General features: G+C 43.0%; 1 protein-coding gene across 1 annotated transcript in view; it reads left to right on the forward strand.

Moving 5' to 3' along the window:
* The first annotated feature begins 5,468 nt into the window (after positions 1–5,468).
* LOC126183621 (uncharacterized) overlaps positions 5,469–24,536 on the forward strand; it is a 227,241-nt gene continuing 208,173 nt past the window's right edge. The window contains exons 1-2 of the mRNA XM_049925739.1: positions 5,469–5,553; positions 14,526–14,648. Of these exons, the coding sequence (XP_049781696.1) occupies positions 5,492–5,553; positions 14,526–14,648 (185 nt within the window). The 5' untranslated portion in view covers positions 5,469–5,491. The remainder of the gene's footprint in view (positions 5,554–14,525; positions 14,649–24,536) is intronic.

Genomic DNA, 24,536 nt, shown 5'->3' on the forward strand with positions numbered 1-24,536 from the left:
AGCAGTTTGCCACTGCAAAACTCGGAAGGAGTATGCTGAGGGCAGTACATTACTTCCTCCCACATATGCATTTTGCTTCGTATAACAAGAAAGTGCAATCTGCGAAAAATTTTGCGACAGTTGATCCAATAACAGAGTGGGATTTTGCGTAACGTAAAATGAAAAGGCTTTTGGCATCAGTGATTATCTGTTTAATTAATGTGAAAATGCAATGTGAGAATGGTTACTTCAGTGTGAATGTGGAACAAAAATAACTTTTGAACGATAGGTGAGCATAGGCATTGTTAGGGAAGTGTGTTACGTGCAAAAGCAACAATAAGCCGAAGTAATTTGTCTTGTACTGTTGTCAGTTCAAAGTGAAAGTTTTCATTCTTTAATTAAATAACTTTAATGTCTGTAATGTGTAAGAGACACATTCGTTTTAGGCCCATGGTCAGGTTAATTACATAACGAAGCGTGATCTCTATATAAAGCTCCTATACTCCAACAGCCAAAAAAATAAACTAGAGAAGACATTAATAAAGACAGGAGTGAGGAGCTTTAAATTTGGCGACCCTGACAGGAGAAGCAGCTTTATATTTGGCGTAACATGTGCGAACGGTAGAGCTACGATTCTACATGTGGAGAGACTGATAAAAGTGCGTCATCGTCGACAGAACGTGCGTAGAGCGGAAGTCTACAGCATCTCGGATTGCAGTGGTTCGAGACAAAAAAAGGAATTCTACATCATCTTGGATTGCAGTGGTTCAAGATGATCATCTCGAAAACACAAGAAAGTGGGCGCAGTTTGCAGCATCACACATCAACCAGCAATAGCAGTAACGAACTTAAGTGTTGCGATAATGCCAACTGGGCAAAAGTTTGGAATTGATAGTGTATGCGATGTGATGTATTTTGCTTGTATTTTGTACTTTCTACATTCAGCGTAAGAAAAGAAAATGTCAGAAAAGGAAGATGTGCCAGTAGTTAGTGTTGCAGATGATCAATTCGATTGTGAGGAAGAGAAGATGGAGGTAATGTCGACAGTCAATTTTAGGAATAAATGGGTGTCAGTATTTGAGGAATATATGAGGAGAAGCGAAGAAATGAGAGAATCACGGGGAAGGAAGAGGAAGGAGATGGGGAAGAGGAAGGGAGACAGAAAGCAAGATAATGAGGAGATAATGGAGGAAAATAAGAAGAAAACTCAAAAAATGATAGACAAGATAAATGCAGTGAAGCTAGCAATGAAACGAGTGGAACACATAAAAAACGCAAAACACATGTATACTGCCGCCAGAATGTTCGATACAAGCGGAGCCACGGCTGGAAGCAACAGCAGACATAAGGCTGTTGATTGAGTTACCTCATGCTAAAGACAGTCAAGAGAAGTTTAAGGATGACGTAAAATCAATAGTCAAGGAAGGTGGAGAGTAAATGGCGAATATGTTTAAAGAAAGACAAGAAGAGAAACTCATACACATGTGAACCAGTAGCTGAATTTTGAGAAGCATTGTAAAGGGTTAGGAATGACGGAATGTCAATAATCTGAGGAGAGAAAATGGAGGAAAATAAGAAGAAAAATCTAAGGAAGATAGGGAAGGTAACTGCAGTGAGCCTAAATATCAGAAAATATAGAAAGAATCATGCAGGAATCGCAAAAGGATCAAAAAGAACCACAAGAAGAGAAACCCACGAACATACTATTCTTACAGACGGTATGTCATCTGAGGAGTCAGATACAGAAGCTGATTAAGACACCGATTTATTCACTGAGACACCTAGTTCTGAACTCATCGTGTCAGGCAGAGTGGCAGCTAATGCAATCCCCCGATAGTACGTAGCTGCATGCTAACATGCTCAATATGGAGACAGATGTATTGTCAGTTGATGAAGAATGCAATTTGAAAGAAGGACAAGCAGGTGACACGTACATTACAGATGATGATAGTAACCTGCTGGATATACACATTCTCAGTATGAATTCAGATGTATTGTCCGTGGATAAGGAAGATATTACACAGAAGGATACACAAGCAGAGGATGAGAAAATTATTGTTTCTGAGAGGCTGGAGCAAAACGAGATGGAAACAATTCGGGACTTGTGAACGGAGGTGTAGAAAGAAGTGGACATGAAGGACATAGAGGACTCTGCAAATTAAATTGTAATATACTCTAAACAGCGTGGCAAAGTTCGAGTTCGGTGCTCATTGCCACTCATGGGTCAACTGGAAATGTTTCTCTCATGAAGTGGTTATGCGCACGTGTAATACTCGCAGTCACGTAACGTAGCTTGAAAGCAGTGGTCACAAGTACATCATAACCAACGGGGACCGGAGTCTAGTATCATGGCTTGTCCATCTCGGTTTCATACCCGACGGGAACTGCCGCTGTCAGTGAATGGAGGTTCATCTCAACCAGTTTATGAAGGGAACTGCATACTGTGGGCATTTGGAGTCGGGTACCCCACAAAAGGCCAATGCTCACAACTATTCATAGGGCTGTACGTCTTCACTGGGCCAAACAACGTCTTCAGAGTACTAAATAACACAGAAACTGGACACTAGCTCATCAGAGGCATGTATTGCAATCCAATGAATCGCGATTTTGCATCTTTCCAAATTATATAAGGCGTCGATTGCGCCTTTGGCCCAGTGCGGGTATTAACCGGTATGTGTATGGGGTGTAACTCGGGCTCCATGTGTTTCCATGGTGTCTGTGGGGTGTTTTTCGTATCGTGAACTGGGCTCACTCATTCAGGTAGCCATGAACATGAAATGAGATTTTTATTTGAACATTATTGGTGAGCAAGAATGTTGTGCAATTCAGGTGGATACACCATAATTTGGGCAACTTTATTCACGGTATGGTCATGGGCACGGCCAAAAACTTTAACTCCTTTCTGCGATCTCGTCAAGTCTGTACGGTGAGTCATGTCGCTGTGTGCAGACTACCAACTCGCACATATACGTCACTTCACTATGATGACTGGTGTCAGTGATCAGTCACATTTCCACCTGGTACCTATTCTACACCGTCTTAATCGCTCCAAAGCGACCAGTGTTCTCTTTTAAGGGAGAGAGTAATATTTTGTCCGGAGTGTTTGTAAATGTAGGTTAGAAAGCATGCTCTGAATGTATTTGTCTGGTGTGTAAGCTCCAATCGCTTACGCTGTGGACACACTAGTCCTGCAAGAGGGCAACAGCCATGTTCACACTACACACGCATACGGTACCGGTTTGAGGAACACTCGCACCCGGAGTGGCTCACTAAATCACACGATGTGCATATCAGGATTCACTGTATTTCTGTTTTTCACAGACGGCCGTCGCGCTATTTCCAGTCTGCATTTAAGCCCTCCTTAACTCGGTCATCCTTGTTTCTTTTGATGCCCATACGGCAAAATTCATGTACATCTTTCTGTGTCTCATTTCCTAATGTAACACTTTCAGTAGCACCTGAATTAGTTCTCCTGCACTACTGGCCATTGAAATTGCTAGTCCAAGAAGAAATGCAGATGATAAACGGGTATTCATTGGACAAATATATTATACTAGAACTGACATGTGATTACATTTTCACGCAATTTGGGTCCATAGATCCTGAGAAATCAGTACCCAGAACAACCGTCTCTGGCCGTAATAATGGCCTTGATACGCCTGGGCATTGAGTCAAACACAGCTTGGATGGCGTGTACAGGTACAGCTGCCCATACAGCTTCAGCACGATACCACAGTTCACTGGCGTTTTGTGACGAGCCAGTTGCTCGGCCACCATTGACCAGACGTTTTCAATTGTTGAGAGATCTGGAGAATGTGCTGGCCAGGGCAGCAGTCGAACATTTTCTGTATCCAGAAAGGCCCGTACAGGACCTGCAATATGCGGTCGTGCATTATCCTGCTGAAATGTAGGGTTTCGCAGGGATCGAATGAAGGGTAGAGCCACGGGTCGTAACACATCTGAAATGTAGCATCCACTGTTCAAAGTGTCGTCAATGCGAACAAGAGGTGACCGAGACGTGTAACCAATGGCACCCCAAACCATCACGCCAGGTGATACGCCAGTATGGCGATGACGAATACACGCTTCTAATTTGCGTTCACCGCAGTGTCGCCAAATACGGATGTGACCGTCATGATGCTGTAAACAGAAACTGAATTCATCCGAAAAAATGACGTTTTGCCATTAGTGCACCCAGGTTCGTCGTTGAGTACACCGTCGCAGGCGCCCCTGTCTTTGATGCAGCGTCAAGGGCAACCGCAGCCATGGTCTCCGAGCTGATAGTCCATGCTGCTGCAGACGTCGTCGAACTGCTCGTGCAGATGGTTGTTGTCTTGCAAACGTCCCCATCCGTTGACTCAGAGATCGAGACGTGGCTGCATAATTCGTTACAGCCATGCGGATAAGATGCCTGTCATCTCGACTGTTAGTGATACGAGGCCGTTGGGATCCAGCACGGCGTTCCGTATTACCCTCCTGAACCTACCGATTCCACATTTTGCTAACAGTCATTGGATCTCGACCAACGCGAGCAGCAATGTCGCGATACGATAAACCGCAATCGCGATAGGCTACAATCCGACCTTCATCAAAGTCGGAAACGTGATGGTACGCATTTCTCCTCCTTACACGAGGCATCACAAAAATGTTTCACCAGGCAACGCCGGGCAGCTGCTGTTTGTGTATGAGAAATCGGTTGGAAACTTTCCTCATGTCAGCACGTTGTAGGTGTCGCCACCGGCGCCAACCTTGTATGAATGCTCTGAAAAGCTAATCATTTGCATATCACAGCATCTTCTTCCTGTCGGTTAAATTTCGCGTCTGTAGCACGTCATCTTCGTGGTGTAGCAATTTTAATGGCCAGTAGTGTACATTCCATTTTCCTCGTATTATTTTTGTTGCTGTTCGTCTGTTCAACACGTTATCCATTCCGTTCAAATGATCTTCCAAATCCTTTACGATATATCACACATTTACAATGTCGTTGGCAAATCTCAGATTTTTTATTTCTTCTCTTCGAACTTTAATTTCTTTTCCAAATATCTCCTCGGATTTGTTTATCGCTTGCTCTATGCACAAATCGAATGACGTGGGTGATAGGTTGGAACTCTGTCTCACTGTGTTCTCAGTTAATGGCCCCCTTTCATGTACCGGGACTCTTATAACTGTAATCTGGTTTCTGTGCAAGCTGTAGATAGTCTTTTGCTTCCTGTATTTTCGCATTCAGATTTTTGCAACGTAATATTCGACCAGAATAAGGCAAATATCGCAGACTTCTCCGTATGTAGTCGTGTCCTAACGCTCTCCGGTGAGGAGGCATCGTCAGGATAATGAATGAAGGCTGGCTGGGTTGCAGCAGCGCTTTCGAGTAGAGCCGCTGGCCCGGCCCCACGGACACGGTTCGTTGTTGCGCAAGCAGAGTGCGGGCGTTGTGCGAGCGGAAAGATGGCCGCGGCAGATTCCCGCATTGTTGCCGGCGCACGCAGCGGCTGTGCCAGTCGCGCAGCGCGCTATGGACCCTGCGGACGTGCTCGCCGTCGAGCTCTGCGGATTCTCGCCGCCTTCCGTCTATCGGTAGGCTCACACTTCGCGCCGATACGCTCTTCGCACCAATTCACAGTCGCACTCGACTTTCAGCACTTTTTCTCTTTCGGCATTGCATGAGGCTGACTATCACAACTTCTTTTCTTCTATTGTTCCGGTATCTGAGAAGGGATTCATGCAGCTGTGTGTGTGTGTGTGTGTGTGTGTATCTCTCTATTACTTTTGAAGGAGAATTTTGTTGTTTTACCGTAGACGGTAGAGTATTTGTTTTGGCAACAAATGTTATACAGCTACTATTTTATTTATGTATTTTCTTTCCTTGCGACTACCGGGTGGGTGTAAGTAAATTGCAGCTATCACGGAAGTCCATTGTGGGCTGTAATTATCGTGCGGTAGCGAAACTTGTAAGATATGCTAATGCGTTTATGCGGAACCTATTTACTCCGGAAGAAAATTAGTTTCAATTTTGGCCAGCTGTACAACATGTCACCGACGTCTCCAGTGTTCATACTGAACAAATTGTGTAAGTGACGAGTAACATTAACATTATGCCTTTCTCATTTGTTTGACCTTTTCTGCTCATGTTCTATTCCTAACACATTACATATGGAAACATTTCCATACGTCTTTCATGCACTCACAGAGTCACATTTGCATCTAGTGTCCAAAATTGAAACTAAATTTTTTTGCAGCGTAAATCGGTTCCGCTCTATCGCATTAGAATATCTACCAAGTTTCCTTGCCATACAATAATTACAGCCTACACCGGACATATGCGAGTAGTTGCACTTTAATTCAAACAATCCGGTATTTTCGGGGTTGCAGCTCCATTCTCAATCAATTATCCACCAGCGAAGCCGTCAGGCTGGGATCATCGTTGGTCACAGCGAAACTGAAATTGCAAAGAACCTAAGACAAATAAATAAATAAGAGCAATTTGTGGCTGTGGAACATCTGTCTTCAAAAGAAATCGGTGCTGATAGGTGAAATTAAAAGTGAATACGTTAGATGTTACACTCTAGCTCTTTATAGCAGCCTAAACGTCAGTAATTGACTTGAACTGTCGTATCTGTTCCGACGGTAGGAGAATACGTGATGTACAACCTATTTTGCTACATTAGTTGCCTGAAGGGGACCACTAAACCGACAAGCTGTAGATGTTTCCTGTATCAGCTGTGGTTGAACGTGAGGCTTGTTACAGTGTTCTCGAATCTCCAGGAGCAATGATGTTTTTCAATGTAGAACGTAGTCGTCTATGCTGTGTTAATTTTGACATAATCTCTACATATGAGTTTTGATGATCCTTACCGTTCTCCGTTCCACTTCTCTCAGATTACTAGTTTTATGAAGTTTCCAAGTTCCTCAGCTGTTCCTCTTACATGTTCCCTCTCTCCGTTGTAAATGACTGCTTTGGCCAGCTTGTCAGCTATTACACTTCAAAAGCAATTGTACAAGGTATCGTGGAGGATACATTATATCAGTTTTAGTGATTTTCTGGCATATTCCATTCACATATTGACTATCCATATACCTCTGTGCATGCCATAATCCTTCTTACACTGTGCTCATAATTTCTAAGCATGACATACGATAGTGGCAGCGTTATAGTGGTATAGTGTTCTTTTTAGAATGTCTCTCTCGATTGCGAGTCTCTGCGACTCTATGAACTAAGGTACACCAGTTTGTTCTGTCCTGCACATTCTCCCGCAGACTTTCCGGGTTGGCATTCATTACTTCTGCGATGCCATCGATCCATCCCATCCTTTGCCACCCTCTTCCCCTTGTGCCTTCGATCTTCTCCAGTATTAACGTCGTTTCCACCGAATCATGCTTCCTCATAATGTGCCAAAATCGAACAGTTTTTACTTCAATATCAGATCTTCTAAGGAGCAATCTGGTTTTATTTGCTGTAATGTTGACCTATTCATTCTATTTGCGCTCAGTAGAACTCCAAGAGTTTCCACCAACACCACAACTGAAAGTTGCCTATTCTATGCCGTCCAGCCTTTCATGTGGTCCAGGTCTCACATCTGTACATCACAATTGAAAAGACCGTAGCCCTTAGTATACGGGTTTTTGTTGTTAAAGTTATGTCTCTATTCCTTAAAACAATGTCAGGGTCGGACATAGCCTTTCTGCCAAATAACAAGCGTCTCTTGACTTCGCGGCTGCAATCACCGTCAGCAGAAGGTAGGAGACGAGGTACTGGCAGAAGTAAAGCTCTGAGGATGGGTCGTGAGTCGTGCTTGGGTAGCTCAGTTGGTAGAGCACTTGCCCGCGAAAGGCAAATGTCCCGAGTTCGAGTCTCGGTCCGGCACACAGTTTTAATCTGCCAGGAAGTTTCACCGTCAGCAGAAGTTTGGAAGCCCAGGTACGATTAATTGAACATAGAAACTAACTCCATTTTTTCTTCTCCTATGTGCGGTGAAGTGATAGGTGTAGTTACCATAATTTTCGTTTTCTTGACATTTCTTTGATGCCTTTTAGAATGTAGGTTCTCTAAATTTACCTAACAGGGTTTCTCGTGGCATATTGCGGTGAAGGGTCCCCATTTAAGACCCTCGAGCATTTCTGTTTTACTTTGGTGTGAGCCATACCGACCTCTTCCTGGTACGCATCACGAAATTCATTCGTTCTGATGCCTATTTGATACGGACTCCAAGCACTGGAACGCTACTCTGGATTTGATCGTACTAAACTCTTGTAAGAGATTTCCTTTACATACGCATTTAATTTTCTCAGAACTCTTCCAACAAATTTAAGCCTTCCATTCGCCTTCCCTAATACTGGTTTTAGTGATTGTCCTATTCCATGCGGCTTCTCAGTATTACCGTTAAATACTTATGCGATGTGATGTCCTCAAGACGTTCATCACTAGTCTTGCAATCAGGTACTATCCGGTTCTTTCTCTCTGTCATAATCACTATCTTAGATTTAAGCATCTTTAAAGAGAGCTGCAATTCATTGCATTGCATGAAGTGGAAATTTTGTCCAAGGCTTTCTGGAGTTCCTTACAACGTCCAACAACGATAAGTTCCTGTACACAACAGCATCATCAGCGAACAATCTTGTAGAGGTGCTGCTTATCCTGTCTGAGAAATCGTTTTGTATATTGAGACTATTAGTGGTCGTATTGCACTTCATTGTGGCACACACAATGTTGCTCTCGTTTCTGTGGAACACTAGCCGCCCAGTAAAACTTACTGGATTCTATTTGTCAGATACACACTGAACCAACCACGTACTTGTAAATATGCTCCTCTGACCGTTTCTTAGTTACGCAGCAGTGAGATTTTACCGCGCGTATGGTATCATATATATTCTTAGTTGTGAGCTAGTATCACAACCTAGTTCAGCTAGTTCGCTTTACTGCACCTTTCTTCAGCCAGCACTTTAGAAACTTGGCTGGTTGGCTGGTACCTTCTTCCTCACCATTCTTTATGAACAGTCTCGACGTGTTTTCTTTCTGTTCAGTCTTTCCAAGCAGGAAAAATACAAGGTGATTCACCAAATCTGCTTACCTCAAATATTTGTAGAATCGTTGAATGCACTGAATTAAGGTGTCAGCACGCGATTTGAGTCGAAGGAGCGATTGTTTTGTTATAGGGTCAGAGCCTGAAACTCTTTTGCCTTTCGAAATAATGAAGCAGCTATGATTTTCTAAATAAAGAGGTGAATGTCAAGTACGCTCGAGAGCCCATGAAATTTATCACGAAAAGTGTCGCGGCATGCTCTAATCGCCTCTCTTTAGGGAAGATTCCGCCCCTAATCATAACAAGTGTCATATAAAAGTACTCATATTTTTAAGTTCTCTCGAGTAGGATTAAAAATCATAAAATTATATTAAAATTTTTAGTAGTCGCTGGATCTGCGTAGGAACCAATAGAATGGCACTGGTCAAACAGCAAAATGCTCTCCCACTGCGAACGAACAGTTACCGACAACCTTATATCGTACTTCCAATAGATCCTTAAATGTTTGAGACGGGCATGTTAGATGACAAAAAGAAACACCGTCGGAACAGGCCTTGAAAGCCCAACGTTATCCACCGGTCGCCGTGTCATCCTCAGGCCTTAGGCGTTACCGTATGCAGACATAGAGGAGCATGCAGCCAGCACATTGCTCTCCAGGTCGTTGTTAGTCTTCGTGACTGTTGTCGCTAATTCTCAGTCAAGTAGCTCCTCAACTGGCCTCACGAGAGTTGAGTCCACCCCGCTTGCTAAAAGCACTCGGCAGACCCAGACGGTGACCCATACAGCGCTTAACTTTTGTGATCCGACGCGAACCGGTGTTATCACTGTGGCAAGGCCGTTGGCAAGCTATATGGCAGTCTGTTCATTATCCACCTTGATTTTGACACAGAAATATCTTAAAAAAGGAATTCTTCTGCGTTGACTGATCTTTTGTATTGAAATCAACAGATGATCTCAGTATTAGTAATTAGCAAATGTCGCTCCCTTGGTCATTATCAGTTGACGTTGCAACAAAAACTGTTCTGTTTGCAGCATATTATGATCCATACAGCAGTAGTAACATCGGATGACTTTACAGACTTCTGGCGCTGCAGTCCGGAACCGCGGGACTGCTATGGTCGCAGGTTCGAATCCTGCCTCGGGCATGGGTGTGTGTGACGTCCTTAGGTTAGTTAGGTTTAAGTAGTTCTAAGTTCTAGGGGACTTATGACCTAAGATGTTGAGTCCCATAGTGCTCAGAGCCATTTGAACCATTTTTGACTTTACAGACGTTCACCATGCAATGAGTATTTCCAGTTCAATAGCTAGCTAAAGTATTTCAGTGTTATGTACGCAGGTTTGGTGCCGAAACCCACTTAAGTGCTGCAACTTCTTAATTTTACACGAGAACTTAACACTTAGGCCTATGTTACTCGTATACATACCTATTATGGTTGTGCACAACTTTTAGTAGGGACGCCATCACGTGTTGCTTTGTCCTACACTGCCTGTGGATCATAATATGCTCTAAGAATGACAATACTTGTACCCACGTAGTTTAGTGGTGTCCAAGGGAGCGGAATTAACTAGAGCTAATAATGAAATAAAGTGCGCCTTTTTAAAATAAAATTACAGCTTACGCTGGAAAATGGCTTATTTTAAGAAATGGACAGCAGCTGTGGATCCATATAAACAAAGGCTATTGACAAAGAAGCTTGTCGACCTTTCAGGTTGTACTCGTTGCTAATATGAAAGAACTTCGTCCTCTGTATGACCGTTTCATGTTTCCATCTCCTAGTTCGAGATGTTAAATATCTCACGTTTCTAGCAGCTCTTCGTTCCCTTACAGCTTCCAGACGTCTCTTCACAAGGTACTCATCCGGAATTAAATATTTTAACCTCAGGGCTGTTGGTTTATCCCGGATAGAAGCGAAGATTTTCCCTCGTCCCAGTCCCTCCAGGACGGCCCAGGTCCACTTAGCCTGCTATCAAATGAGTACTGAGCATCTTCCCCGGGAGTACCAGGTCGGGTTAAAGGAAGAAATCGAAGCAATTCAGAGGCGTGATGCTAGATATGCTATCAGTAGTGTCAATCAACTCGCAAGTATTACGGAGATGCTTCGTGAACTCAGACGAGAATCCTTGGAGGTAAGACGGCGCTCTTTTTGCAAGGCGCTACTGCGGAAATTTAGAGAACCGGCATTTGAGGCCGACTGCAGAACGATTCTAGTGTTGCCAATGCACATTTCACGTAAGGACCATGAAGATACGGTCCGAGAAATGAGGGCTCGTACTGAGGCTTCTTGACAGTCTTTTTTCCCTCGCTCTATTGGCGAGTGGGACAGGAAACTAGTAATGGTACAAGGTGCCCTCCGCCATACACCAATTTTTCTGGAATTTTAATCATTTGTAGTCTGTACATGTACATCACATCTATCAATTTCCGCCCCATTCGGGTAATTCCTTCATGGTGCGTCTTTCTTTTTTTCTTTTGTCTTAGAGTACATAATCAATATAAAGCCTTCCAGTGTCTCCATATCTCTTCCACGTATATAATCTTCTTTCATGATTCTTAAATCAAACGTTAGCGATGATTAAATTATGCTCTCTGCAAAATTCTACCAGGCGGCTTCTTCTTTCATTTCTTTTCCCCAGTCCATGTTCTCCTTCTATTTGACCTTCTAGCGAATTCCAGTCACCCCTCACAGTTAAATTTTTCTCTCCCTTAACTATCTGAATATTTTGTCTCTTCATACATTCTTTCAATCTCTTCATCATTTGCGTAGCTAATTGACATATAAACTTGTACTAATGTGACAAGGTGTTGGTTTTGTGTCTATCTTGGCTGCGATTATGCGTTAACTACGCTGTTCATAGTATCTTACCCGCATTCCTATTTTCTTTTTCATTATTAGGTCTACTCCTGCTTTACATCTATTTTATGTGCTTCTCTTCCATACTTGGTTATTTTAATTGAAATACTCGTCATTCTTTGACGAGATAATGTTGATTACACACATAGTTACTGTCAAACAAAAATAGGCAAGAGCACCATGTGCAAATAGAATTTCAACTTCAAGTTCATTTTTCAGATAATGTGAAACATAAATTTGTGGTTTATACGACCTTAAATATTTATTGAATCACTTGTGAGGCAATATTTTCTGAAACAAATATTTATGGATTTACTGTAGGAAGGTAGGCCTGAAACAAATAAAACTTTGTGAAAGACCTGAAATTGACTTATTATTAGCCTACTTGAGCACCTCAGTGAAAATTTCCGTAATTTGTACGTTAGCACGGAAATTTTACTTTGGGCATGAAAAATCTTGTTGTTATGAGAAACAACCACTTTCGGCCTCACTTAGTGTGTACTGAGACTTGGTTCTTGCAGTAAATCGAGATAGAAGAAATAAAATAGAGTTTATTGTCTCATAAATAACATACAATTCCAAGTCAGTGACTTAATGTACAGGAGCCTCATTAAAGCACTAAAGATTGTTTTCAGTTTTTCTTAAAATATTATTAACATAATGTACTGTACAGGATGTATAATTAATGATTTTTTAAAAATAACAAACTTTAATCTCAAGTATGTAGTCTCTCCCGCTCAAATTCTCATATACTTAATGAATTCTTGAATTGAATAATAAAATATCTGCACCAGCTTATTATCTAACTTCTTCGATGTTACTAAATTAATATTGAGCAAATCCATTCCTTTTACTTTGTTTTGAAATTTCATACCTAGAGTTTAAACGAAAAATTTTGATCGATGGGTAGGCAGCATAAAATTATTTTCATTTCTGGTGCTATAATCATATTGAAATTGATTTTCTATAAATAAATCTGGATTAGTGTAAACAAAGATCATCAGTTCACAGGTGTGGAGTGAGAGGACACTTAGTATACTAAGATTTTTTAGAAGTGAGAGAAATGATTTTCTTCGCTCTGCATGGTGTATATTTTCTAATGATTGTTTTTGAAGTGTTAATATTCGTGAGATATTGTTCGAGCTGCCCAAAATATAATTATGTAACTTATTATTGATTCCAAGTGCATGTTATATACTACTTGCCTGATGTTCATGCTGGATGCATTGTATAATACCGTGACTGCAAATTAGTTGTGAGGTACTGTAGATGCCTGGCCCAGAATAAGTTTTTATCCAGTTGCATCCCTAGGAACATCACACAAATACAGCAAATCCTGGTTTTTGTGATGCATTTGGTCATTATTCAGCTTTACTTGTTTTTTTTTTTTTTGAACTGCATTACCTGATTTTTTTCATATTTAATTTTATCCCATTTTGATGAAACCAGTCATCTAATTTTTGTAGCATATTTATGACAGTTTGAGGAATCTGATCATTATTCTTAGTCTCAATGGCCATAGATATGTAATCTGCATATAGAACTGAGTGACAGGCAATACTGAACGATATATTATTTATCTAATACGGAAACATTATGGGACCTAAGACTGAACCTTGGAAAACTTCTTGTGAAACGGTTTTCCATTCTGAAGCATAATTTCTTCTCTCTTATGTTATGACGACTCTTTGTCTTCAGCTGGTTAGATAAGACCTAAACCATTGTAATACAATACCCCTAATTCCATATTTTTCCAGTTTAGCAAGTGACAAGCAGTGCTTCATACCATGAAAGGCTTTTAATTGGTCACAAAAAATTCTTGTCGGTTTCTGGGTGTTGTATAGAGAGTATCTAATTTTGTCCACACATTTACTGATAGCAGACGCTGTGCTTTATGGAACACGTTCTGACTTTTTGAAATTACACTAATTTTTTGTTGCAAATCTAGAATTTGTATTGTGACAACCTTTTCAAATATTTTTGAGAGCCATGGAAGTACGGAGACTGGAAATAGTTTCCCATTTGCTTTTTGTGCCTTTTTTGAATAGTGGTAACTAGTGCTTACTTCAGAGTATCTAGGAAACAACCTTTTCCAAAGAACTGATGAACTATTGTGGATAATAGCTACGTAACTATTTTAGAGACTGTTTTTAACGCTTTGGATGGTATTCCATCCCTCACTGCTGATGTTTTATATTTTAGTGTTAGTATTTCATTTTATGTATCTTTTTCTGTAGCTTCGCTGAATTTACCATTAACTTTCAAATTGCTCAGTTCCAAAGGAATTAACCGTATCTGTATAATTTTCTACATCACTCTTTTATTTATTTACACTTATAAGGTATTCATTAAACAGTTTTGGTATTTGGCTAGTATTTGCAACAGTTTTGTCCTGTAACTTGATTCCAGAAATGTCGTAGTCGCTTGCTGTAGCGCCTGTTTCAACTTTGGTCACTGGCCATAGTGTCTTTGCCTTGTTTACCCTTTCCAAAATGAATCTAGTATTTGCGTCATTGACCTTGCACTGTACTTTTTCTGTTATATTTTAATTATAAGATGAGTGGCGCTATCTTTACCTTCTACAGCAGCATTTTTGCTTTCTAGGACTCTCGTAACAAATTTAAAAATAAGGGAACTGCACATATAATTAAAGACTTACCTTCAAATAATTATCTAGGTCCATGAGTGAAATGAAGAAGAAGAAATGGAAGCTTAAATCACCTTCAGAAAAAACTCTTACTGAGTCTTGCAGTAGTGTGACGCAGCCAAGTTCTGAACCGCGGACTCTTCGCCAGATACCGTAAGTATTATTTACACGTTAAATATGCCCACAAATCTTTTATAGTTTCTACAAGAGTCTCATTTATGTTTCTTACGTTCTGTCCCAACGCATTACTTTGAATATTCGACTCAACGATAGGAGTGACACCAATCTCTGTCCTACGTTCTTATATAGCAAATATCTACATGTACTAGAAAAGTCTACATACTTATATAAGCAGGCATTTAACCTTCTTTTTTTACAGTGTCATGTAAATTTTCTCAAATTTAGTAGGAACATACACTATGTGTTCAAAAGTATCCGGACACCCCAATAACACACGTTTATCATATTAGGTGCATTGTGCTGCCACCGACTGCCAAGTACTCCGTATCAGCTACCTCAGTAGTCATTAGACATCGTGAGAGAGCAGAATGGGGCGCTCCGCGGAACTCAAGGGTTTCGAACGTGGTCAGGTGATTAGGTGTCACTTGTGTCATACTTTTGTACGCGATATTTCCACACTCCTAAACATCCCTAGGTCCACTGTTTTCGATGTGATAGTGAAGTGGATACATTAAGGAACAAGTACAGCGCAAAAGCGTACAGGCCGACCTCTTCTGTTGACTGTCAGCGACTGTCGACGGTGAGTAAACTTGGATTTCATGGTCGAACGGCTGCTCATAAGCCACACATCACGCCGGTAAATGCCAAACGACGACACGCTGCCGCGCAGTATTAGCCGATCAGTCTAAGGAGCTGCAGTCATGGACTGTGCGGCTGGTCCCGGCGGAGGTTCGAGTCCTCCCTCGGACATGGATGTGTGTGTTTGTCCTTAGGATAATGTAGGTTAAGTAGTGTGTAAGCTTAGGGACTGATGACCGTAGCAGTTAAGTCCCATAAGATTTCACATACATTTGAACATTTTTTGAACGACTCGCTTGGTGTAAGGAGCATAAACACTGGATGATTGAATAGTGGAAAAACGTTGTGTGGAGTGGCGAATCACGGTATACAATGTGGCGATCGATGGCAGGGTGTGGGTATGGCGAATGTCCGGTGAATGTCATCTGCCAGCGTGTGTAGTGCCAACAATAAAATTCGGAGGCGGTGGTGTTATGGTGTGGTCATGTTTTTCATGGAGGGGGCTTGCACACCTTGTTGTTTTACGTGGCACTATCACAGCACAGGCCTGCATTGATGTTTTAAGCACCTTCTTGCTTCCCACTGTTGAAGAGCAATTCGGGGATGGCGATTGCATCTTTCATCACGACAGAGCACCTGTTCGTATTGCACGGCCTGTGGCGGAGTGGTTACAAGACAATAACATCCCTGTAATGGACTTGCCTGCACAGAGACCTGACCTGAATCCTATAGAAACCTTTTGGATGTTTTAGAAGGCCGACTTCGTGCCAGGCCTCACCGACCGACATTGATACCTCTCCTCAGTACAGCACTCCGTGAAGAATGGGCTGCCATTCCCCAAGAAATCTTCCAGCACCTGATTGAACGTATGCCTGCGAGAGTGGAAGCTGTCGTCAAGGTTAAGGGTGGGCCAATACCATATTGAATTCCGGCTTTACCAATGGAGGGCGCCACGAACTTTAAGTAATTTTCAGCCAGGTGTCCGGATACTTTTGATCACAGAGTGTATGTTTTTTGATAAAAAGCAGCCTCAGCAGGGGAATGGGAAAGTCGGCAAACTGAGTAATTGCGTGGCGTGTGCTTACGTATGCGTGAGTGGCTGTGTACAGAATAATTCTTTTATTTAGTAGAAACCATATGCATTGATGAAATACGGGGCTTTATTAACTGAGGATAACATTCTGCAACTGACATTGCGTAAATAGTGGAAATATGAGACGGGTTTGTGGATTCTATATGCCTAGTTTCTGGTTATGGCGTATTCAACAATGTGTTTAGTTAGATTCAGTGACAAGGTTATTCCGAGAATGAATGTAGTTTTCAGTTGCTAACTGAGATTATGGGTATTTCACTGCAAGTTCATGGTAATGGCTTGTATATTTCAGTAAGTAATTCGCTATTAGTAACTCGAATTTAAGTCTAATTTCTTTTTCACTTCTAACCTGATGAGTGCTGGAATGCTGACTGTGTGTACCGATTACTGAACCTTGTTTTGCGGCACTGACTCACCTCTCTGCATGGAAACATATAATTTATAAATCTTTTTTTACTACTTTCCACATTAATATAGTTTCACATATAACGTTCAACGTCTTGGACGTATCATAAATCTTTTGATACATAAAACGTGTTATTCATGTGGATCCGTCGTTATTATTGATGCACTACTAATGCGTTTACTGCCTTAGTCATAAAATTACCGCAGCAGTTAGGAAGATGCAGTGTTTCATGACTCTTCTGACAGCTCCACACCAGTGGTTAACGGGGAAAGCACGCTGTATTCGTGCGGCTGCATCGTGGAATTATGTCAAGTAGAACTCAGAACGAAGTTTTCTGACTGAAACCCTTCGTTGGAAGCGATCTTAACATAAAGTGTATCCAGGGACACGCCATTCAACACTTGTTACTCACAATTTACATAAATGTCCTAATCGGTCATGTCAGAAGTTCCCTAATAAGTGCCATCTATAGAGAACTGATGTCGCATTCAGACTTATTTGTAGGATGCCAGCATTTGGTGCTTTGGTTAGAAGCGTTAGTTAAACACAAGTAGAGGAAAGTCTGCTTTATTGTTTGAACGACAGCTAACCACTCAGTGACATTTTTTTAAATACCTAATGGTGACCGTTCGCAGATACAGTGGTGAGCAAAACTTAAGGATGATAGTAATTTTCGCATGGTATATAACTGCAGAGTAACTTACACACATCAAAAAAAGTTTTGCGTCAGCTCAGTTCCGAGAGTTCCGGAACCTGTACAGAAAATTGGAATAGAGATCAACATATACATCATTTCCGCCCTTTTTATTGGTCATGAAAACCATACATTGCGCGTTGTACCACCATACAGCGAGACCTTCAGAGGTGGTGGTCCAGATTGCTGTACACACCGGTACCTCTAATACCCAGTAGCACGTCCTCTTACATTGTTGCATGCCTGTATTCGTCGTGGAATACTATCCACAATTTCATCAAGGCAGTGTTGGTCCACATTGTCTCACTCCTCAACGGCGATTCGGCGTAAGTCCCTCAGCGTGGTTGGTGGGTCACGTCGTCCATAAACAGCCCTTTTCAATCTATCCCAGGCATGTTCGATAGGGTTTATGTCTGGAGAACATGCTGGCCACTCTAGTCGAGCGATGTCGTTATCCTGAAGGAAGTCATTCACAAGATGTGCACGATGGGGGCGCGAATTGTCGCCCATGAAGACGAATGCCTCGCCAATATTCTGCCGGTATGGTTGCACTATCGGTCGGAGGATGACATTCACGTATCGTACAACCGTTACGGCGCCTTCCATCACCACCAGCGGCGTACGTCGGCCCCACATAAAGCCACCCCATACAGCAGGGAACCTCCACCTTGCTGCACTCGCTGGACATTGTGTCTAAGGCGTTCAGCCTGACCAGATTGCCTCCAAACACGTCTCCGACGATTGTCTGGTTGAAGGTATATGCGACACTCATCGGTCAAGAGAACGTGATTCCAATCCTGAGCGGTCCATTCGGCATGTTGTTGGGCCCATTTGTACCGCGCTGCATGGTGTCGTGGTTGCAAAGATGGACCTCGCCATAGACGTCGGGAGTGACGTTGCGCATCATGCAGCCTACTGCGCGCAGTTTGAGTCGTAACACGACCTCCTGTGGCTGCACGAAAAGCATTATTGAACATGGTGGCGTTGCTGTCAGGGTTCCTCCGAGCCATAATCCATAGATAGCGGTCATCCACTGAAGCAGGAGCCCTTGGGCGGCCAGGGCGAGGCATGTCATCGACAGTTTCTGTCTCTCTGTATCTCCTCCGTGTCCGAACGACATCGCGTTGGTTCACTCCGACACACCTGGACACTTCCCTTATTGAGAGCCCTTCCTGGCACAAAGTAACAACGCGGACGCGATCAAACCGCGGTATTGAGCGTCTAGACATGTTTCAACTACAGACAACAGGAGCCGTGTACCTTGTTCCTGGTGGAATGACTGGAACTGATCGGGTGTCGGACCCCCTCCGTCTTATAGGAGCTGCTCATGCATGGTTGTTTACATCTTTGGGCGGGTTTAGTGACATCTCTGAACAGTCGAAGGGACTGTGTCTGTGATACAATATCCACCGTCAACGTCTATCTTCAGGAGTTCTGGAAACCGGGGCGATGCAAAACTATTTTTGATCTGTGTAGTTCGATGAAACTTGAACCATACGCACACTCATGCTCATAAATTAAGGATAATTGCAGAATGTGGTGCCACACAACGTAGCACTACACAAAACTGGCGCTAATAGCATAGGCACATAGGCAACACACACGACACAGATCTGTAAGTCCACGGTATTGGTGATAAGTTGAGAAAACCGTCCCGAAACACATGTGTTACAAAACGCCACTGTTTCCTGCGCATGTACACCAACATCAATATGAGATATGATCAGCATGCACTCGTACACATACTGCACAACGGGTTGGCATACGCTGGAACAGGTGGTCGAGCAGCTGCTGGGGTATAGCCTTCCATTCTTGCACCAGTGCCTGTCAAAGCCCCTGAATTGTCGTAGGTGTTTGAAGATGTGCAGTGATACGTCGACCGATAGCATCCCAGACGTGCTCTATGGGGTTTAGGTCTGGGGAACAGGCAGGCTACTGCATTCACCTGATATCTTCTGTTTCAAGGTACTCCTCCATGATGGCAGCTCGGTGGGGCTGTGTGTTATCATCCATCAGGAGGAAGATGGGACCACTGCACCCCGGAAGGCAGACATACTGGTGCAAAATGACGTCCCGATAGGCCTGACCTGTTACAGTTCCTCTGTCGAAGACAGGCAGTGGTGTACGTGCACCAATCGTAATCCCACCCCACACCATCAAACCAAGACCTCCATACAGGTCCCTTTCAAGGACATTAAGGGGTTGGTATCTGGTTCCTGGTTCACGCCAGATCAAAACCCGGCGAGAATCACTGTTCAAACTCTACCTGGACTCGTCCGTGAACTTAACCTGGGACCACTGCTCCAGTGACCATGTACTGTGTTCTCGACACCAGGCTTTACGGGCTCTCCTGTGACCAGGGGTCAGTGGAATGCACTTTGCAGGTCTCCAGGCGAATAAATCATGTCTGTCGTCTGTAGACTGTGTGCCTGGAGACAACTGTTCCAGTGGCTGTGGTAAGGTCCCGAGCAAGGCTACCTGCAGTACTCCGTGGCCGTCTGCAGGCACTGATGGTGAGATATCGGTCTTCTAGTGGTGTTGTACACTGTGGACGTCCCGTACTGTAGCGCCTGGACACGTTTTCTGTCTGCTGGAATCGTTGCCATAATCTTGAGATCACATTTTGTGGCACACAGAGGGCCTGTGTTACGACCTGCTGTGTTTGACCAGCCTCCGGTCGCCCTAGTATTCTAACCCTCATAACGTCATCAATACGTGTTCTTTGAGCCATTTTCAACACACTGTCACCATTAGCACGTCTGAAAACGCCTGCACACTTACTTGCTGCACCGTACTCTGACATGCACCAGCTCACCTCTGCTTATGTGGACTGCTGCCAGCGCCACAGTGCGACGACCGCAGATCAAATACACCGCATGGTCACACCCCGAGGTGATTTAAACCCGCAAACCGCCCACCAGAGCGTTGTTTCACCATCTATCAGCATTATCCTGAACTGCTACAGTATAGTACAAAAGGTAACTGAAGGAAATTCGCAATAAGACGAACAGAAACGACACTCTCATCCACAGACTATAACTACACTGAAGCCACCTTTATGAAGGTCCCCTAGACCTTACAAAATGCGGGACATGGTTCTTAATAGCGTGTGTGATCACCACGGACGGCACTGCATGCTATGCAATGTGCTACCATGCTGACGACAAGATTGGTAAGGAGTTGTGTTAGGACGTTCCAGTCCCCCACCAGCCCGGTTGACAACTACTCGACTGTCGTTGGTGCATGTGGACGTGCTGCAATACGTCCCCGCAACGCGTCCCACAAGTACTCGATATGATATATTATTATTATTATTATTATGCAGTGTTCTACCTTGTGACAGGTCCGTGTCTTCGTACGGAGAATTTCTGACGCCAGTGTTCCCTGTCTTCAGCTTCTTCCTTCAGTCTTCTGTATTTCCTTCCCTCTTTCATGTCATCCAGGTGTTGAATTCTTCTTCTTCCTCGTCCTGTAATTCCTGTGAACTCCCCTTCGATGACGTCGTGTATGAGCCCCTTGTGCCTAGGTGCGTGTCTGATCTTGTTTGCCTTTCTCTGAACAATCGTGTTCAGAATAGTTTTCATCTCTCCTACTCTTCTCAGTACGTCGCCGTTTGTAACCCGAAATGTCCACTTGATCTTCTCTATTCTTCTCCAGCACCACATTCCAAAACTTTCCAGGCGGAAGAGCTGGCAGGCCTGTCTATTCATCGAATGCCCTCTCGTTACAAAAGCTCCTCTACCAGCGCTGTTCGAGTGGCCCCGCATTGTCCTCCATCAAACCGAAATCAGGGTCGGATGCACCCGTGACGCACATGGGGAGGGAGAACAGTGTCGCAGTACCGTTGACCAGTGAGTGAACCGTGTTCAAAGATTCTGAGGTCAGTACGCCTATGCAACATTGTGCCTCCCCACACGATAATAGATGGATCGCCAAAGCGATCATGTTCCACAATGCTCCTGGCTGAATTACGTGTTTCACCTCTCATCATACGAGGGGACATCCAGAATAGCTACTCAGACTGAGTCTTCTCTCATCCGAGAAGAGAATGCGGTGCCACATCTAGTCACTATGCTTTTGGCACGATCGCCGATGGTGTCGCCGATGTGCGCGTTTCTACGGAACACAACGTACATCGGGCAAAGTGACCACTCACATATAGTCGCTGTGCCACTGTGGAGCCTTGCAGGCCTGTTACATGTCGTTGAGCTGTGGCCGAGCGGTTCTAGGCGCTTCAGTCCGGAACCGCGCGTCTGCTACGGTCGCAGGTTCGAATCCTGCATCGGGCATAGTTGTGTGTGATGTCCTTAGGTTAGTTAGGTTTAAGTAATTCTAAGTGTAGGGGACTGATGACCTCAGATGTTAAGTTCCATAGTGCTTAGGGCCATTTGAACCAATTGAACATGTCGTTGAAACTGCACCCACTGTTTGATGTGAGCCCCTTCCTGCCTGTCGCACAACGCATGGTCATGTAGTGCTGTAGTTGACCGTGGTCGACCACTTCCTCATCTTCGGGCAACAGTGCCCGTGATTGGGAAAACTTTCCATTCACGTGAAACAATACTGTGAGCAATACTAACCTCCTGGGCTACACTTGTTACTCTTGTTCTTTTTTCCAGTTTTCAGATGATTCTCCCTCTTGTAAAGTAATCCAGATTTTGTCCACTGTCTTCCCCAGTTCCTTCAACTACCTCGGGTTGTGGGGCTTGCACGATGTGGCGTTATAGTCAAGCCGACTTCTCGCCATGTGACGTACAGCTTTCTGTGCACAACTGGGAAACCTCTGCCAGCATGCTCCCGCATTTTCACTCATTTCCACCGAGTTGTTAATGTGTTGTGTTACTTTATGTGTTTCGTACCTTCGTTTTCCAGAGCATTGTGTATATAGAATGTTTCAGAAATACTTTTACACGATTTGGAAGTCGAAATGGTTCAAATGGCTCTAAACACTATGGGACTTAACATCTGAGGTGTCCCCTAGACTTAGAACTACTTAAACCTAACTAACCTAAGGACATCACATACATCCACGCCCGAGGCAGGATTCGAACCTGCGACCGTAGCAGCAGCGCGGTGCCAGACTGAAGCGCCTAGAACCACTCGGCCACAGCGGCCGGCTTGGAAGTCGATTACTCACAAAAAAACCAAGGAAAATTCGATACAAACATATATCGTAAAATCTCCCCTTTTATGAATTATTCATGAACAACATTCTACAAAATTCTCAATTCAGAATTGTAACAAATGCTCAAGATGACCGCCACTACTTCTGCACACTCATATACAAGTTTAATCATGGACTGTCGGACTCTTTCAGATACCCAGATACCCTATGACAGTCTCAAATGATTTCGAACGTTTTCATGACCTGCCAATGAAGAGTCTCGCATTAGGTATGTCTGCTGCACAAATCCAATTGTCTTATGTAGCTCCATCTATAACAATCCAAAGGACTGAAATAGGTTATGAATCTAGTCTTCCTCTACCTAGTCAACCTGATTATTGTACGGTTGAAAAGGGAAGAGTGTATACATTTTTGTTTTCGTCTTGCGACCGCGTAGCAGAAAGAACGGTGTGAAGTCTGCAAAGTTTTGCCTCGTTGTTTTATACGTGAATATCACTACAGGAAGTACTTATAACACTAACGTGCCATGAAACACGCTAATGTTACATTCTGAGAGGATTTCGAAGTTTGCCTGCTTGTGTATCTAATGGACAAGGCTATCGGACTATAATTTCAATTTTGGTGAAATAACAGAAAAACCAAACGGCCTTTGATCTTTGGAGTTAACGAAAATGGCAAAATCATAAATGAATGGAAAAAATGAACGGTCGCCAGCCCCATTACGCATATTAATTTGGAAATAAATATTTCAGAAAATTGAATATTGGTTATTGAAGTTAATTTTGTTGAGATTTCCCTTTGAAAAGCAAATAGGATACAAACTGACATAGTGCACCCTGTACTGTGTGTAGCAGCAGTTACCAATAACATACACACCAGTAAATTATGGGGAGCAAAGTTGCACCAAGCTCATACTAATGACAGGCACTCTCAAGAGCATCACTTAATCAAATACTGAAATGTCACTGCATGAAGTGCAGAACTAAATTTGGACATGAGGGGCTTCTGTCTTGGCTGACAGGAAGAACTCAAATAAAGATGAATAACAACATAAATACACTGTTTAAGCTCCTCTACATATATCAGTTTTTGTAAGTAACAGTAATAGTTCAATTTTTTCTTAATAGGTGGAGAATATGATAGGGACCCAAAAACTAGTACAGTTTCACTAGTCAACGCTCTTTGATTATTACAATATTAAAGGCTACTTCTAAAAGCTAAACATTCATTTCACTTGAAGTAGTTCACAAATTACTTTGCAAGACAATAAAATATAACACTGGGTATAATTAACTTCAAAAAAGGAACCTTTCACGATGGGTACCAAAAATACACCTTCTTTAAAATTTTGCATAATTTTTTTTTCTAACAATACTGTCATAAATCTGTTCATTAAAGATTTATATGTACTTGAACTTTAATTGCCTGTGAAGCAGGTATTCTTTGTAATAATATTTACACAATCTTGCACTGTAATCCAGCAAAACTACAAGGTGTACAACTTTGCTTCCGCCGTTTGCCGTTAGGTGGCGCCAATGGTAAGTAACGGTCGAAAGAAACAGATCGCTGAAGTCAGGCAGTTAGCTTGGACCTCGTCAACATAACGTCATTCAAGCATTAGTCTATTTGTGTCTGCATCATTTTGTTCTTGATTGAAAATGTCAGTTTACGAGCCTAATTCTCATCATTTGCGGGAGGTGTTACTGTTTTGTTTCAATATGAAGAAAACAGCGGCTGAGTCTCATCAAATGCTCTCAAATACGTATAGTAAGGACGCTATTAGTGTCGTGAGTGGTTTCAACGCTTCAAGAACGGTGATTTTAACGTCGTAGACCGGCATGGTGGTGGAAGAGAGAATGTTTTCGAAGGGGCAGAATTAGAGACATTGCTGAGTGACGACTCGCCTCAAACTCAAGAAGAATTGGCACGATTAGTGAGAGTGACACAGCAAGCCATTTCAAAAC

Source organism: Schistocerca cancellata, chromosome 4, assembly GCF_023864275.1.
Source record: "Schistocerca cancellata isolate TAMUIC-IGC-003103 chromosome 4, iqSchCanc2.1, whole genome shotgun sequence".
NCBI classification, from domain to species: Eukaryota; Metazoa; Arthropoda; class Insecta; order Orthoptera; family Acrididae; genus Schistocerca; species Schistocerca cancellata.